General features: G+C 41.8%; 1 protein-coding gene across 1 annotated transcript in view; it reads right to left on the reverse strand.

The window, feature by feature from the left end:
- Positions 1-16,842, reverse strand: part of LOC101174729 (aryl hydrocarbon receptor) — a 54,795-nt gene that overhangs the window by 11,104 nt on the left and 26,849 nt on the right. Inside the window, exons 3-4 of the mRNA XM_011481447.4 lie at positions 551-690; positions 385-474 (exon numbers count right to left, since the gene is read on the reverse strand). Of these exons, the coding sequence (XP_011479749.1) occupies positions 385-474; positions 551-690 (230 nt within the window). The remainder of the gene's footprint in view (positions 1-384; positions 475-550; positions 691-16,842) is intronic.

Here is a 16,842-nt window from a genome sequence, read left to right on the forward strand (position 1 = left end):
GTAGTGAAGTACGGATAGCGTTGTCTTTAATTCACGGAAGTTGGAAAAAAATCAAGAACCTGCGTTTAACGCATTCTTGAACGGGCGTCACATGACCTAGCTTAAAGTTTGAGAGGAAACGAGCGTTGAAGCCTGTGGGGTTGATGGAGCTATGAAGGTGGTGTACAGACGCTGTGGTTGTGACTGTGCAGCGCATATCCTGAAGGTTTCATACAACACATCCCTGAGAACACCTTAAACATTCTCGCTGCAAAAAAATGTGACGTGTCAGCAGTTTCGTAGGAAGAAACGTTGTGAGGTCAGTGGAATGGAACGTTTCTGGGTCAGACGATGTTCCGACAGGTTGTTTTGCTGTGTTTTATTGACGCTTCTCCTCGTTTTTACCTGATGGAAGCCCAGGAAGTCCAGGATGGTTGGAGATGTGTAGAATATGTAGCCCTCGGCGGTCACCACCAACACAAAGCCATTGAGAGCCTGCGGAGCACGGGAAAATGCTGAGTCTGCTGCTTCCGCGCCAATTTTCCCGCCAATGGCGTCAACTGGCAGCTACCTGGAGCAGCAGGTCTCCCTCGGAGAAGCTGACGCCGTCGACGGAGACGGCGGTGGAGGGAGGGGCCTGGCCGCTGCCTCCAAAGGTTAGGCTCCGCCCACTGGTCCAGCTGGAGCTGCTTTGACCGGCCTTCATGGCGGCTGCAGGAGAAGTCAGAGAAAAAGGACACATCTCGCATGATTGCGCTTCTTTTTATTTTTAAATTCCTGCTTAGCGGCAGAGTGAAAACGGGAAGAGCGCATCTCCTTGTCAGGGAGGGGTTGCTTGATGTTTCCTGTCTTTTCTCAACGCTCTCATTCAGCCCGTCCTCCTCTTCCTCTTGCAGTTCTCGTCAAAAACAAGACGAAATAGCTTGTTCCCCCGGTCGCTACGGACCAGCGAGGAAGCAGGCCTGTTTTTAGGTAACAATGGACGTATGGAGGACACATACCGTTAAGAGGTTTTTAAAGTACTTTGTCAAATAAATTGCGCTTTTAGAAGTTTGTAGCACCAGCAGACTGGAGAGTGCAGGCAATGTATTTCCCACACTTTTTGACAATCGGATGATTGGAAGCAATCAAACTTTCTGTTACTTTTAAACCTTTTGACACAGACCAGTACTTGGCTCATAGCATTAGCTTTGCTAACTGGAGAAAACATGTGTCAGAAAAAATAGACAGGACGCTGCTGCTGTGCTCTGTTTTGTACTCCGAGGAGGAAACGTCAAATGCTTTATATACGTAACACCACACTTCTATTTCTTTCATTTTCTCGTGTACTTGGTGCCCAGAGATGAACTGTGGTATTGTATGAGGAAGCACATACTGACAGACAAGTATGTTAAAGCAGTCCAGGACATGTATGACGGCTGTCAGACAGTAAGCTTTAGGGGTGACAGGAGTTCAAGGTGGAGGTGGAAATACACCAGGGCTCAGCTTTGCAATGGTGATGGATGAAGTTAGGCAGGAATGACCATGGATGTCTTATGTTAAACCTTGATAAAACCACAGAAGAAATACGAATAAACCACACACAGAACACGTAAATCAACGAAAAACATGAAATGATTATTGTGCTGTTTATATGTAATTCATTAGGGATTTGTGCATCAATGACGTAATTTTAATGTGCGCCGTAAACTCGAAATAAAAGTTAGACATCGGTGGAATATGCATGAAATGTCCGTCAGACATACGTGGAAAGAGTTGCGGAAAGCCACAAATTTGTGTTTGCATCTCTCAAAAATTGCACACTGCGTAAGATTTACGTAATAATTGCATATAAACTACATAAAATATGCATAAACTGCGTAATTCTCAACGGACCAAAACTTTTGAATAGCTCAAAACTGAATTCACATTAAGGTAGGCCGAAACCGTCTATGGACATCGACGAATGACGAACGCAAGAATCACTTATAAATTACGTACATAATGGATCTATCACGAAAGACCGAAATATTATACGTAAAAAATGTGCAAAATGTAAGTAGTGGCTGTGTGACACAGCCTTTAGCAAAGGATATTCAAACTCTTGCAACCGCGTAGATAAAGGCCTTAAATGAACACATGTGTGAGATATTACCATTGACTGTATGTGACAACTGGACCAAGTTAGCGTGAAGTCACTCATAAAAATTGGTTAATTCAGTAGCCTTTTTTTTCCCCGCAATATGGACGTTGCCATGTTGGAACCAGCAATCGTCAGTAAGCTCGGTCAGAGTTCATCTTTCTATGGTAACCACTCTGGCCAATCAGTAGTGAGCTTGATGGATGTCCTACCACATAAAACCTCGGGAGAATCTGTGATTAAAACGCTTTAAATGTTCAATGTTAGACCGCCTACTTTTATTGATTGGTCAGTTTATAACTTGAATAATATGCACTACAGAAAAAATAGCATGAAATTATAAAGATTTTTTTTTTTAAAGTATCAGACAGAATAGTTATTCTGACCAATAGAAAGACAAAGGAACAGCTGTTTATTTCTCTGTTTAAGACTATGGGATTTCGGCTTCTTGGGAACAGCGGGTACTTCCTGTTTGGAGCAATGGTTAGCACACATCTAAACTTTTCCGTTTGCAATAGATATTCCCTGCTTCAAATAAACTCGCATTCCCACAGATCAAGTCATGCGCTGCTGAGGGACGTACAGCCACAGCCGTGCACCACAGTGGGTGAAAACATACATCTATGCGGCTGAAAACTCCACTCTCCCGCTAGAACACTCATCTGTCTCCACCCCCCCCCCACCCCCCACCCTCACTCTAGGAGTTGTCCCTCACTCTTTGCCAAATGTTTTAGTGCTCCCACGGCACGCTTTGCACGCCATTTAGGTTGATTTATGCCGCAGCAGCACATTCTCGTTTCAGGAATCTTTTTGCAGCGGCGGTTGACACCTCGCCGTGCGCGAGCCCACTGATTCTTATTTTTATTATTTTGGTGTGTTTTGTTTGTTGACAACCTGATCCGCCTCCCGATCGATCACTAAAAAAATGTTCCTCCTTTGTTATCATTGCTAAAGCTACAAATCACCGAAGCAGTTTTCCTGATAAAATCTGGAGCACAAAACGTCGTTTTTTGTTTAACCCCCCCGATACGGCACTTAAAAATAATCTACTTCCTGCTCTTTTACAGGAAGATTGAGCTGATGGATGGGAAGCAGTGACTTGCTTCTTGGGGTGTCTGGGCATGCTCAAAGCGGAGCGCTGAGATCTCTAGCTGCAGGCGATTTGGATTAATAGTTCTCGGCTAGGCACAAAGATGTGCTATTTTTGTCTCAACGCAACGAGGCAGTAAGATGAATGAAACCGGAGGCATCGGCTGAGGACGTGTTGAAAGGCTAAAAAAAGAAAAAGTCAACACAAAAAGTCGACAAGAACTCGAAAAGCTTGCTAAAAGTAGCAAAAAATAGATTCAAAAAGGCAAATAAAGAAGGTACAGTTGTGGGGAACCTATGGCTTTTTGATAAAGCAGTTAGCTTAAAACGGACGTAGCGATTTAAAGCTCCTTGAGTTCCTCATGAGCTCCTAAACAATGTTCAAGTAGCAGTTTGAGAGGGGACAAACGGGGAACTTCCTCAAAACAGAAGCCGCCTCGACTTTCTGTTGGATGACGCGGCGTGCAGCGGCTTGATTTATAAGCGCTGTTGTTGGTTTCATAGAACAGAAATTTAATCTGATATAATATGAGATACGGGACCGGAAATATCTGGCAGACCATGGCGCAACCGTCAACGCTTGAGTGTCTGAAAGCCCAAATCGTTTCCGATTTAATGTGGCTAAACCCTGGAAAAGTTCTTTTGCCAAGCTAATTTTTACATGACCTCATTTTGATGTTTATAACGTCTAAGCTAACACTCAAGGAGAACTGTCTAATAAGATTCATTCTAAAAACAATACATGTAACTCTCAGCCTTAGTTGTAACACGTGAAAAAAACAGACCAATACCCCTAAAGCAAATGTTACTGTGCAGGGGTTGACATAGCCCAGAAATTTGCACTGGCCCACAGGGCCAGTAGTTTTTGAAACTTACTGGCCCTGCCTGAAAGTTACTGGCCCGACACCGCGCATAGCGGGACCCGCCGCTCCGCAGGTGCTTGCAACTTTAGGGGGGTCCGGGGGCATGCCCCCCCGGAAACTTTTAATATGGTGCAATTTGGTGCATTCTGGTGACATCACTTATTTCTACACTTTTCAATGACTGAAAATAGACCATATCAAACTTAAATCTGCTCTAGTCTGTTTCAGATGTTTTGAAGAGAGCACTGCAGTGTAGTAGGTAACACTAGTTCAGAAGTTTTCATGGTGCTTCTAACGGCAAATATCGCAATAAATCATAAACCTTAAATGTGTTAAAACAATCTAATGGCAGCTTGAACCATTTAACGAATCAAATAAATCCCTTAATGCATTTGACCAATCGGATGGACGCCTTCACATTGTTGACCAATCAGATGGAGCCCTGTTATGTTAGATGTTTGTAACCTATGTCAACGTGGGTCATTTGGAGTATAATTTTTAAACTGGGAATGGTTATTTGGTTATTTTGCTGTTTTTTTATATACCGCAAATTATATCGTTATCGCAATTTTAATCTCTGATATCGTATATCGCGAGTTTTCCTCATATTGTGCAGGTCTAACTGAGATCATTCAGCTAACTAGAAATACTTACTGCTTACAGTGTTGTAAAGAAAAACAAAATTAAGTAGTTTAACATTCTACTGCATTTGAGTCTGAGATTCAGGTATTTGGAGTTGCCTTTGATTCTTTGACATTCATCTTAAAGCTTAGTGGATACAGTTTCATCTTCAATGCATTCATTAAATATCTTGCTGTCCATACTACTAATTATACCCACTACTCCATCCAACATATTCCTATCTATTCCTGCCATGTCTTCCACATCTCTGACATGCTTCAGTCTCTCTTCAGTGACGGTGTCGGATTTATAATCAAATGTAATAATAACCCACTGGCTTGTGCCTTCGTTGTTGCTGTTTAACATTGTTTTGTATTGAATTGTTACATTCAATAAAGTTTGAAAAAAAAAAGTAGTGAGCGCGTGCCGCGTGGTGCTCGGCAGTGAAAGCCGCGCGCGCGCAGGCGGGAGAGAAGGAGAAGTGATCAAAGGTTTCCCATAGAAACCCTTGAAGTCTGAACACAGGACTAGCAGAAAAACTAAATTATGAAGACGAGGTAAATCTACACGTTTTCGCAAAATTTACTTTATTGAAAAAGGTGAAAAATGTATTAATTGTTAGATATTTTAGTGGCCCGAGCGGACAAGTGAAAAGTAAAGTCTTGTGGTCCGCACTGCTCGAAAAACAGGACCGGGCCAGCGGACAAATGGCTATGTCGAGCCCTGCTGTGACTATGCCAACTCCCAACCTTGCTAGTAACACGTAAAAAAGAAATAGTCAGACTCCGCTACACGTTAGCTGTGTTAGCATGTCCACAATATGTGTAACTTCCAACCTTTTTTGTAACTAGTTTAGAAAACAGACTTATACTGCTAAAACAAACGTTACTGTGACTATGCTAACTCCCAACTTTGTTTAGTAACCGGCATAAAAAAGTTTGACACCGCTACACATTAGCTGCGTTAGCGTAATCGCAATGCCACCCAACCAAACATTTTTACTGAATGCCATGTAGCTGCCAAAATTGCTTCGACATCAGTAAGTGCAATCAGAATTCTTCCGCACATATAAAGGGTACCGTGTCTGTTTTTGAAAAAAAAAATTAAGGCTTTTCGGTGCAGTAAAAAAACGTTAATTTTTTTTTTTTTTTTTGCCATTCTTAAGAAAACATTGTTTTTACTATTCACTGCAGATTAATGTAGTTCTAATCCGGCCCCTAATCTAATTTTTCTGGTATATTTTCCAGAGGAATTCCTGGACACAGTCAATACAGTTTCTTATGTCTTTCTTTGTCCCGTTTTGGGGGTAAATCTTGTCTTCCTCTGTGCCCTAAGCCTCACCTGCTCGCCTCCCTTTCCTGTGAGCTCACACCTTTTCATCTCTCCAACATTTGTGTTTTTCCTCTCTCTGCTTTGAAACCAGAGAGCTGAATGGAGTCATTGTTCGACACGTCTTTTAGGTGCAGGGTGTGTGTGGGGGGGGTCCTCTCTCGCCTTCTTGTTTTCACTCTCAGGGTAATTCGCCCCCTGATCGTGCTGCGACAGGTCTGAACATGAACCTGGAGGATCCTCTTCTCAGAGTAACTCAGAGTTTCTTCAACAGTTTGATCAGTTCTCCCTGACGCCGCCGTCCCCCACGATAAACAGCATGCAAAAAATTTGGTTTGGACCAAACAATGGCTGGAAAAAGATTCACCATATTTCCTGTCAGTCACTTTAATGAGTTACTGTTGTTGCTGTAGCTTCCTGTTCTGCAGTGTCAAGTCTCTCTTTCATAAGTGCCGCTGTTTAACTGTTGGCCTCACCAACAGAGAATGGTAAACAAGCGGTGAAGCCCTAACGAGGGAACATCTCCATCGCAGAGCTGGGCTACAGTTGCCTGCTTTTTGACCTTCACAAACAAACACTGGTCTGAAAATACTGCTGGAGTACAACTGTTCCTGCGGAACAACAGCTGGCTTTCCACCCGGGCAGCTGGAGTCATTTCCAGAGTTTACAAAGCGGTGAATTCCCCGAATGCTTCCTCCAACTGCTGAAATCAATACCACTTGTAGGATGTGAGAAGACTCTGCCTTTGGGCGCCGCTTCCGGATGTCTCTTGGAGCGGCGCGGCAAAACCGCATAGCGTCAAACACCACAAATGCAAATGTATTTTAATATACTGGCCAAACGCACACAAACACCTTTAACCCTGGGAAAACAGCAATGAGGAATTACTCCATCACTCTATTGATGGGGGGGTGCTTGGGTTTGGGAATTTAGTCTGAAAGGTTAACTCCGTCTTAGATGGGTATTTCAGTTTTACAACTAAAAAGGAACAGTGCTAACAGCAATGACTTGCTGGTTCGTCGGCGGTGGGTCTTAGACAACTGTAGACAATTTTAGACCACAATATACCACTTTAGATAACTGTAGACCACTATAGAGAACTTTAAACCACTACAGACCCCTATAGACAACTGGAGATCATGATGGACAACTTTAGACCACTACAGACCACTAAAGAAACCAGCAGACGACTAAAGACAACTGTAGACCCCTATACACAACTGTAGAGCTCTGTATACCACTAAAAACCACTATATACACTTTTTTTTTTTAAAGTTCTACATATGGTGCGTGATTGGAACTATATTAAACACATTAAACACATTCATCTTTGCTGATAACTTAAATTTTCTGCTAGTCCTGTGTTAATACTTTAAGGGTTTCTGGGGAAAACCTTTTATTAATGTTCTCCGTCACTTCCTCCCCGCGGCCCTCACTCCCTCTTAGATCCGCCCGCACACGGCTCACTCTACTTACACACACGCGCGGTTTCAGAAACACACACACATCCTCATTCTACAGCAGAAGTTTCCGTCTTGCGAGGAAATACGACAAATTTACTGCGTTCTAATTATTCATTTCCATTTCATTCATTTCCATTACAAGCTGCGTGCGTTGCGTTCTTGAGTGCGCCTTCACTCCGTAACACCAAACATGAACGCGCACTGTTAGAGTGCGATGAATATCACTACATGTTTAGTTTGGGAACTATTTTGTGCAGCGCAAAGTTGCATGTCTGTATAAACAAAGGCGGAGCCTCCTGCCCCGCGTTCTTCATGAGTGTCACACTTCACGGCTACCGGAAAGGTGACAGCGTCTGCAGTCTGTTCATTACTGGACAATATATAATATTCTGAGAAGATGTCTGTACCAGAGAGCACAGGTGATGGCTCGCATGCAGCTCGAGAGTGGTCCACTGCAGAACAATCAACACACACCCCCAACACACTTGTGTGTGCTCCTTCCTTCTACACACGCAGCGCTGACACACATACACATTTTCATTCTACAACACCTGCAGTTAACGCTGGTTCATCATCGTGATAAAAAAATCCCACACCGTCACAAATCTGTATACAACTGTGGACAACTATAGGCAACTGTAGAACACTAAACCATTAAAGACTAATAGCAAGCACTAAAGACCACTTCAGACCACTAAAGACCACAATAGACGATTTTAGACCACTATAGACCCTTAAAGGGCACTATAGTTAACCGTAGATCACTATAGACATCTGTAAACTACTGCAGACCAATAAAGACCACTATAAACAAATGTAGACCACTACAGACCATTAAAGACCACTATAGACAACAGTCGACTCTTGTAGAGCACTAAAGACTAATATTGACAACTGCGTCCATTTCAATTTGTTGTTTGAGTCTGAATGATGTTTTGTTTTTGAATCCCACTAGATTCTCTTCACAAAGTGAATCTACCATTTCTATCTTAAAGTCTTAATGCAGGTCAAGACGTTTGCGTTGTTCACATGTCTGACTTATATTTGTTACCTGCTTAAAGCGTCTGCCCTGGCCGGCAACAGATCATAAATTGGCGCTAAATTGAAATCCAAACAAAAGCCAGTATATTTAGAGTTTCTTCGGATGAAACACCACTCCAAAGAGAAAAAACTGCATCTAACAACAGCAGTTGGAAGCAGTTGTTTTAAAAAACCAAGCCCGGTTGGACGAGGACACTGCTAATAAAGTTCCAATCGCAGCTGATTAAGAATTGTTATCATATCTAGAAAAGACCAGTTTTCCTGTCAGTTGAATCATTATTTTATCCCCCACCCAAAAAAATGTCTGGTCCGTGAAAGTATTGTCACACCTCAGACAGATATGTGGTCCAAAAGAGTTTGAGACTCCTATGCACACGGAGGAAATCCCAGTATCACTCTACAGCCCACTAGGTGGCAGTAATGAACCTTAAGGTAGTTTGTCATTTGCCACCAAGAAGAGACCTAGCACTGAAACGTTTACTGCGCTAAAGTATCTCTAGTATCACGGTTCACTTCAATCGCAAGCTTTCAATCGAAATTTGAGAGTTTATACAAGATAAAAATTATGAAAAGGCCTGTTTGACAAAACTGAAACTGTTTTTCATTTTTAGAACGCAAGTCCTAGAAAAAACGAGGAAATCCTCTACTCTATTTTGATCCAACCTCAGCAAGTTGGTGGGAAAACCAAAGAAACCCTGGAGAGATCAGTCAACCTACAATCCTGCTTGGGTTAATGGATTAGATCCAAATTTAAAGTTCCGGAATTTCTAAATTAAAAAAAAAAATGTTTTTTTTTTAAATTCCAGAAGTCAATGAGGTCGTATCAGTTTCCTTCCTTTTATTAGGAGATCACATGCGCTCCATCACAAATTTGGCCTGGAGCAGGCGGACAGACGCTGGCAGCACAGAGCCGTGCGTTTTATGGAAATGTATTAGCAAGACAAAGAGCTTTTTATTCCTCCATTCCAAAACAAGGTGGTGGTGGTGTCCGGTATTTTACTGCTAGCTCCTAACAATTGGGAGTATTTTTTAAAAGGAAGTTGTATCGTAAAAAAAAGGAGTTTTTCCCATAACAACAGTGAAAAAAACAAGAACAATTAAGGCAACAAAAAAAAAAAGAAAGAAAGATCTGATGTTCAGGAAGGCTCTTTGTTTGCTTCAGCACAACTCGCGGAAACACGACTAATTTGCTGTAGTTGCTGCCCGGTTTGAAGCCGACGCTCGCACACAAACACACACACATGCTAGCCTCGCGTGCAAACTTTCCACCCCGGCATCCGAAGCTAAGAAAGGCGAGGAAGGGGACTGTCTGAGGGGAGGATGAGGGGAGAGGAAAGCATTTAGCCAGATTATTGTTAGACCATGTACACACACACACACACACACACACACACAAACACACACAAACACAACAGCTGCCAAAGCGTCTGCTATGGCTTCACTTTTTGAGAGCGGCTTCCTGGAATAATAAAAGTCGGCAAAAAGAAATTATTGATGTATGATGAGCGTAGAACGAGGAGATCTTGTGGGCGGGGCAGCAGTTCTCTGGAGTTGAAGCATGAAGAAGCTCCGGGGTTCTTATCGCTATCGTGCCACAGAGTCATTGAGAGCAGGAAATCGCCCCCCTCCCCAATCATTCCCCCCCCCCCCCCAAAACCTCACACAAACACTCTGGTGGTTTGTACTCGGACCGTGATGCTGCGATACGAATAAAGGTTATTTTTGAACACAAGTACAAACAGGAGTCGGGTCAGGATTTTCATGGGTTTGAGTATGTTTCCTTTTTAGATATACTGTTCCCTCACTATGTCACAGTTCACCTTTCGCTGACATGTTGTTCTGCAGATTTTTTTGTTGTTTTTTGATGGGCCTAAATCGTGCTAAATCCAATTTTTTTTAGCTATTAACTGTTTCATAATGTTTTTTCCTCAAACAGAAACATCAAAGCGGCATTTGATCCATTCACGCATTTCTGAGTATGCCTCTAAAAACCTGCGCTCAGAGCAACCAGCCCATCCCAACCCAGGAAAACCAGTGGGTTCACACACTGTGACGTAGACAAGTGAAGAACCGCCCCTTCCAGGAAGAGTCTGCACTGCTAGCCCCGCCCCCCAGGCTAAAACACACACTTTCTCCACGGAGCGAGCGGTGTTCAGCTAAAATGCTTTTACTTTAAATACACAATATGCACGGCCATCTTTGCAAAAGTTCGGATGTTGTTTGTTTACGTGGCGAGACGCAGACACAATGTCAAAGCCGACTCAGGGCTGACATTATAAACTTGGCGGCACGCACACGGATTAAAAGGCGAAGCCTCAGAGATCAAGTCGTCTACTTTCTTGGTAGGAAAAAACGACCTGCAAAAATGACTAATATTTAATTTAAAAAAATTGTTTTTGTGTGTGCCAAAGGTAAAATATTATCATCTATATGGATATAGTTTACTCTGAAAGGCTTAAGAAAAGCGTGATATAGGCGCTTAAACAGCAGATTGACTTCTTCGTCCTGATTGGCTGAAAAATGAGTCGTGTGTCAGAATGTGTATTGCTAGCCAAAGTTACATAAATCTTTGATCGAGGCCGTGTCACACAGCCGCTACGTACATTCTGCGCATTTTCCACGTATGATATTTCGTTAAGTGTTTCTTGCGTTGGTCATTTGTCGATGTGCACAGATCTCCGTCGAGGGTTTCGGCCGACTGGTTTTTACATGAATTCCGTTTTAAGCTGCTCAAATTTTGGGTCGGTTGAGAGTTATGCCGTTTATACCAAATTGATGCGTAAATCTTAAACAATTGTGCGTAATTTTTGCGAGATGCATAGGCAAATTTTTGGCTTTCCATGACCGTTCTATGTTTGTCTTGTCTAACAGGCTTTTCACGCATGTACGTTTCCGCTCTTATATCGCGCATACGCCACACATGTCATGTTAAAATAACGCAATTGACGCACAAATCACTAAGGAATTGCATATGAACCCCGCAATAATCACACACAGTTCTTGCACGATTCACATATTGGGTGGCGGGTATATAATTCGGACGATCTTTCACCCTGTGGGGGTCCAGTGGGTACGGATTCCACTCTGTACCCGCGCTGGGCCGTTTTCACGGGCCTCACCAGCTGCGGCTCCCCCTAGTGGACTGTCTGGGTTGGTGCCTAGCCACTGACTTTGAACTGGTGCGGTACCAGGGGAATCCACCTGTTTAATTAAAACAGAACATCGCGATAGCTCGCGTGGCGGGTGCTGACGCGATGGGATTTCTGCCAGGTGGTCTGAACATCAAAGTGAAGAACGGGTTTCAGTGTCCCTTGCGTGGTTTATTCGTACTTCTTTCGTGGTTCTTAAGTGATGCATCTGTAAAAATTTTCACGTAAAGACCACAACTTTTCTCCCCCTTTCCACGTGATGAGACGTCTGAGCATAAAACTCACTTCATGCAGCTAATTCCATAATTCCATCGGCCCTGAACGTGTCTCCATGCTGAAACACGGCTCCCCCAGCTCGATCCGGAACCGCTCAGCTCGTTTCCGAGCCCAGGTTCTGCCTCCGATCTGCATGCGGGAAAACCCCGTGGGGTGTGGCGTTCCTCACTCCGCTGAGTCATTCTTGAAAAGTGACATTTGGAGGGGAACCCTGCAGACCTCAGCAGGAAGCTGCTGAGGTCTGCAGTGAAACCCCGCAGAGCTGCTGCGAAATGAGCCGATCGATGCCGCCATCAAACGCTCCCCGGAGAGTTCACCTGACGATGACCTCTGCGGATTTATTTCAAGTTTTAGACGTGGATTTATCCACATTTAGGGTAAAAAAAATCTAAAAATTGTATCTGTGATTTTAAATGATTGATAGAGTGCCCCCCAAAAACAAAAGTGTTTATAAACATAACAGTAGATTTCTTTATGCGTTAGAAGTTAAAGTGGAAAAAAAAGACTTTAAATAACAGTTTTTATTTGTAAAAATCTAAATTAAGAGCTGTTCTTTCTGCGTTTTAAGATCTAATGATGTCATTTGATTCAATCTTCAAATAAAATTGATCCTTTTAGTTTTAGTGTCAATAAAATAAAATGAAAGGACGAAGCACAAATGGTCAAAAGAAGCCGAATTTTCTAACAGCTTTATTTAAAAGTGACGACAACATTTGTGTGAACACTGTGGGGCTGGAAAAAGCTAAAATGCTCTTATTTTATGAACACGCGCTAGAATAAAGCATCGCTTTTGCCTTGAACTCGTCAGAGACTGGATGTGCAGGCGGCTCGTGCGCCGCGGCAACGACTGTGGATGCCAGCAGGCGGAAGTGGTGGCAGCGAGCTGCCACTGTGGTGAAAGTTGCTCCACGTTACACGCTGCTGCCCCGTGGCCCCGCCCACAGCTCCAACCTTAATGAGTCTGAAGCCATGTGAGCGGGAAAACGTGGGGCGAAACACAAAAACCTCATCCTACGGACAACACACAGGTTTGAGCATCGACACTGCACACACACAGTTTTTGTTCTGTTGGTGTGGAACCACAAACGTCGCCTGTTGAGGGCGGCCAACAGAGGCCGGCGTCGTGTTCCTGCCGTTCCGTGATCCAATCTCGACGGCACATCTGCACAGCTGTGACAAACACAGACGTGTGACACCTACGGCTAATGCTGGTCTTTTATGAAACTCTACATATGACCAAACAGAGGAAGACACCCGAACGCCGCGGCAATCATGGAGTCTACCGAGTGTCGTTTTAGTTGGACACTCAAACATCTCAATCATGAACTTAATTATTGAGGCAAGAAAATGTTCCCCATCGTTGTGATGGGTTTATTTGGTATAAATGTAAGTAAAACCTTTTATCACAACTGCCCTTTTGGGAGGATTTGGGAAATGGACTTGGTGGACTTATATTTTTTTAAATAACTAGGTATAATTTTGTAAATCCCTCTTGGCTTTATTTTGAAACCAAACAGATTTTTTTTATTTTTGCTAACAGCTTTGGGTTTTATTTTGTAGCTAACCATTCTTTTTCAATAGACTTGGCTTTTCCTTTAATAACTGGGCTTATTTTATAAATATATCTGGGCTTCATTTTGAAGATGGTTTGGTGTTTTATTTTGTAAATGACCAGGTTGAATGTAAACAGCTTTGGGTTTGTAGCTGAACACATTATTATTAATAATTTCTACTAATTTGTGTTTTGTTTTGTAAACAACTATGTTAATGTTGGTTAACGAGTTCGGGTTTTTATTTTGTAGCTGACCCACTTTGATTTTGCAAATGGACTTGTGTGTTATTTTTTAAATGACCATGTTTGATAATGCAAATAGCTCTGGGTTAGATTCTATATCTCACCAGGTTTTAGTTTGTAAACAGATATAAACAGAAAAGCTCTAGGTTCAATTTTAAGCAAACTAGTTTTGTGTAAACAACTCTGGGTTTTATTTTATAGCTAACACACTTTTATTATGGACTTGTCTGTTATTTTATATATGACTGGACTTTTATTTTGTAAAACTCTCTGGGTTGTATGTAGCATCTGACCTGCTTTTATTTTGCAAATGGACTTGTGTGTATTATTTTATAAATGACCAGGTTTGATAATGCAAATAGCTCTGGGTTAGATTCTATAGCTGACCAGATTTTATTTTGTAAATGGCCGTGTTGGATCATGTAAACACCTTTGGGTTTCATTTTATTGCTAATCAATTTATTTAAAAAAAATTAACTTGGGTTTTATTTAATAAATAAACTGGGTATATTTTTGTAAGTAGATCTGGTTTTTGTTTTGTAGATGATCAGCTTTTATTCTGCAAATGGTTTTGAGTTTTATTTTGTAAATTACCAGGTTGAATTATAACATTTCTGGGTTTTATTTTGAAGCTAACCATGTTTTGTTTTGTCAATGGACTTGTGCTTTATTTTGAAAGTACCTGGGCCTATTTTTGTAAATATTTCTGGGTTTTATTTTTTCAATAGAGTTGTGTTGAATTTTTAAAGAACCTGGCCTTATTTTTGTAAATATTTCTGTGGGTTCCGTGAGGGGGTTTTAAACTTATTTTTGTAACCAGCTGGCCAGCTGTTATTTTTTAAATTGATATGCGTTTTCTTTTATAAATAACAACGTCTATTTTTGTAATTATCTATTAACTGTTTTTTTGTTTGTTTGTTTTTTAAAGAGCTTTGGTTTTTATTTTGTAGCTAACCAGCTCTTATTTTGGTAAATGTCCTAGTCCCGCCTGGTTTCAGGTAACAGCTTCAGCTCTTGTTTGGTTCATGCTGACTTTGGTTTCTTTCACGTCCATCCAGACTATTGTCTGAGCTCACATCCCTCCTTTAATCCCAGTCAACATCTCTGTACTGTCAGATTAGCCGCCTTTGCGACACCTTCGGTTTATCTGATTTGTTTACATAAGGAACTGGTTCTGTTTCACCCGACTGCCCTCTCTGTTGGTGCAACTCCACTACGCCCAAAGTCACTTTGGAGTTGTAAAACAACCTAGTTCCTTTTTCCTGCTACAAGCCTCAAAGTCACGTGACGCATCAGATCAACAACCTGCAAACTTCCATTGACGGGATTCTGACTCCACTTTGAGCCTGAGGTGAGGTTCCGGTAGACGAATGCAACTCGTCTTTGCCAAGCTGCGCTTTCCAGAACCGCAACGCAGAGCTTTTAGGAGTAACAACAAAAGCAGAACGTGTGAGGACACTGAATGCCGCCCAACAGGCTGGGTAGGTTCGTTCTGCACGTCGGCACGGCTTGCAACCAAAACCCTCGTAAACTGATCACCCACATCAAAAAACAAAACAAACCGAGATGTGGAAATGGGCAAGGCACTAGAGGTAAACATATCTTACCTGCAAGTGTGGAGGGGGTCACCAGACATGAAAGAGAGAAAAAAAACATGTGTCATTAGTGAACAGGAAAGGAAAGTGTACACAAATAGGATCAGGTTGTTCGGGTTGTCCGACATTGTGTTCTTGTGTTTTCTAGAAACCTGCTCGGGTCAGGAAGCGCGGTTTCATCACATGTACACAGACGCTCAACTGTACCGCCAGTTTGACTTTGATTCAGTTTCTAAAGTCTTAGTACTTTACAGGAAATACGACGAAATAAAGACTCAGTACTCAAACTTTAACTGTTTGTTTTTTTATCCATTCTCTGGCAAATATGGTCAAATTTATTGTGTGGACGTTTTGAGTTTTCTCTTCTAAGTTTGATGTCATTAAGCAACAACTGTAGTTGACTAGTGCGGGATTACAGATTAAAATTATGCAACGATTGCAGCCCCGGGGGCAATTTCCTAACATGCTGAACATCCTGTTCTTTACAACTATCTAAACTACTGAGATAAGAGGGATGGTGTGAGGAAATGCGCCGCCGAGGCTTGTAGGCGTTCATAAAACCTGACTTGCAACACGACTAGAACTTTAATGACCTTCAATGTCCGACTTATTAGGCGCAACTTAAAAAGATGAGGTTGGTCTGTAGAGTTCATTATAGACACAATTCAATGTGAAAAAGGAATCCAGGAAAGGACATTGTGTATTTTTTAAGAGTTTATTTGTCTAACGGTGCAGAAAATAAGTAACAAGCAACAATTCTGTCCCTCAAAGACTAGTTCCTTCGACTTTAAGAAGCTCCTCTATTCTCCACTAGTTACCTGTATTGGTGTAACCTGGTTATCTGTATAAAAGACACCTGTCCACACCCTTAAATCACTCAGACAGGAAGCCCTCCACTATGACCAAGACCAAAGAGCTGTCAAAGGACATCGGGGACCATTATAAAGCATATTGGTGAGAAGAGATCAAAGGTTGTAGCATTCATTAGAAAAAAGGAGAGATACAAGAGCTGGGGCTCTAAGAAAGATCTTACAAGGTACAAGTCTTTAGAACGGTGAGGAAACAGCCGAGAGCCACACAAAGGAACTGATAAATGACTTGAAGAGAGCTGGGACCGCGGTAACAAGGTGTCACTATGGCAACACACAATGTCATAGATTCAAATCCTACAGTTCTCCCATAGTTGGCTTGCTGAAGTCGGCACATTTAGGGAAAAGTAGAAATATTTCTGAATTTTATTTTGAAATTAATCAGTTTTTTTTTCCCAATTGATTTGTGTTTTATTTAGAAAATACCTGGGCTTATTTTTGTAATATTTCTGGTGTTTATTTTGTAATTAACCAGATTGTATTTTTTCATAGACTTGTGTTTTCCTTTGAAAATACCTGGGCTTGCTTTGTGTATATATATATATATATATATATATATATATATATATATATATATATATATATATATATATATATATATATATATATATATATATATATTTCTGGGTTTCATCTTGGAGCTAAGCAGATTTT

This window comes from Oryzias latipes, chromosome 2 (assembly GCF_053564925.1).
Source record: "Oryzias latipes strain Hd-rR chromosome 2, Olatipes_Hd-rR_3.1".
Classification (NCBI taxonomy): Eukaryota; Metazoa; Chordata; class Actinopteri; order Beloniformes; family Adrianichthyidae; genus Oryzias; species Oryzias latipes.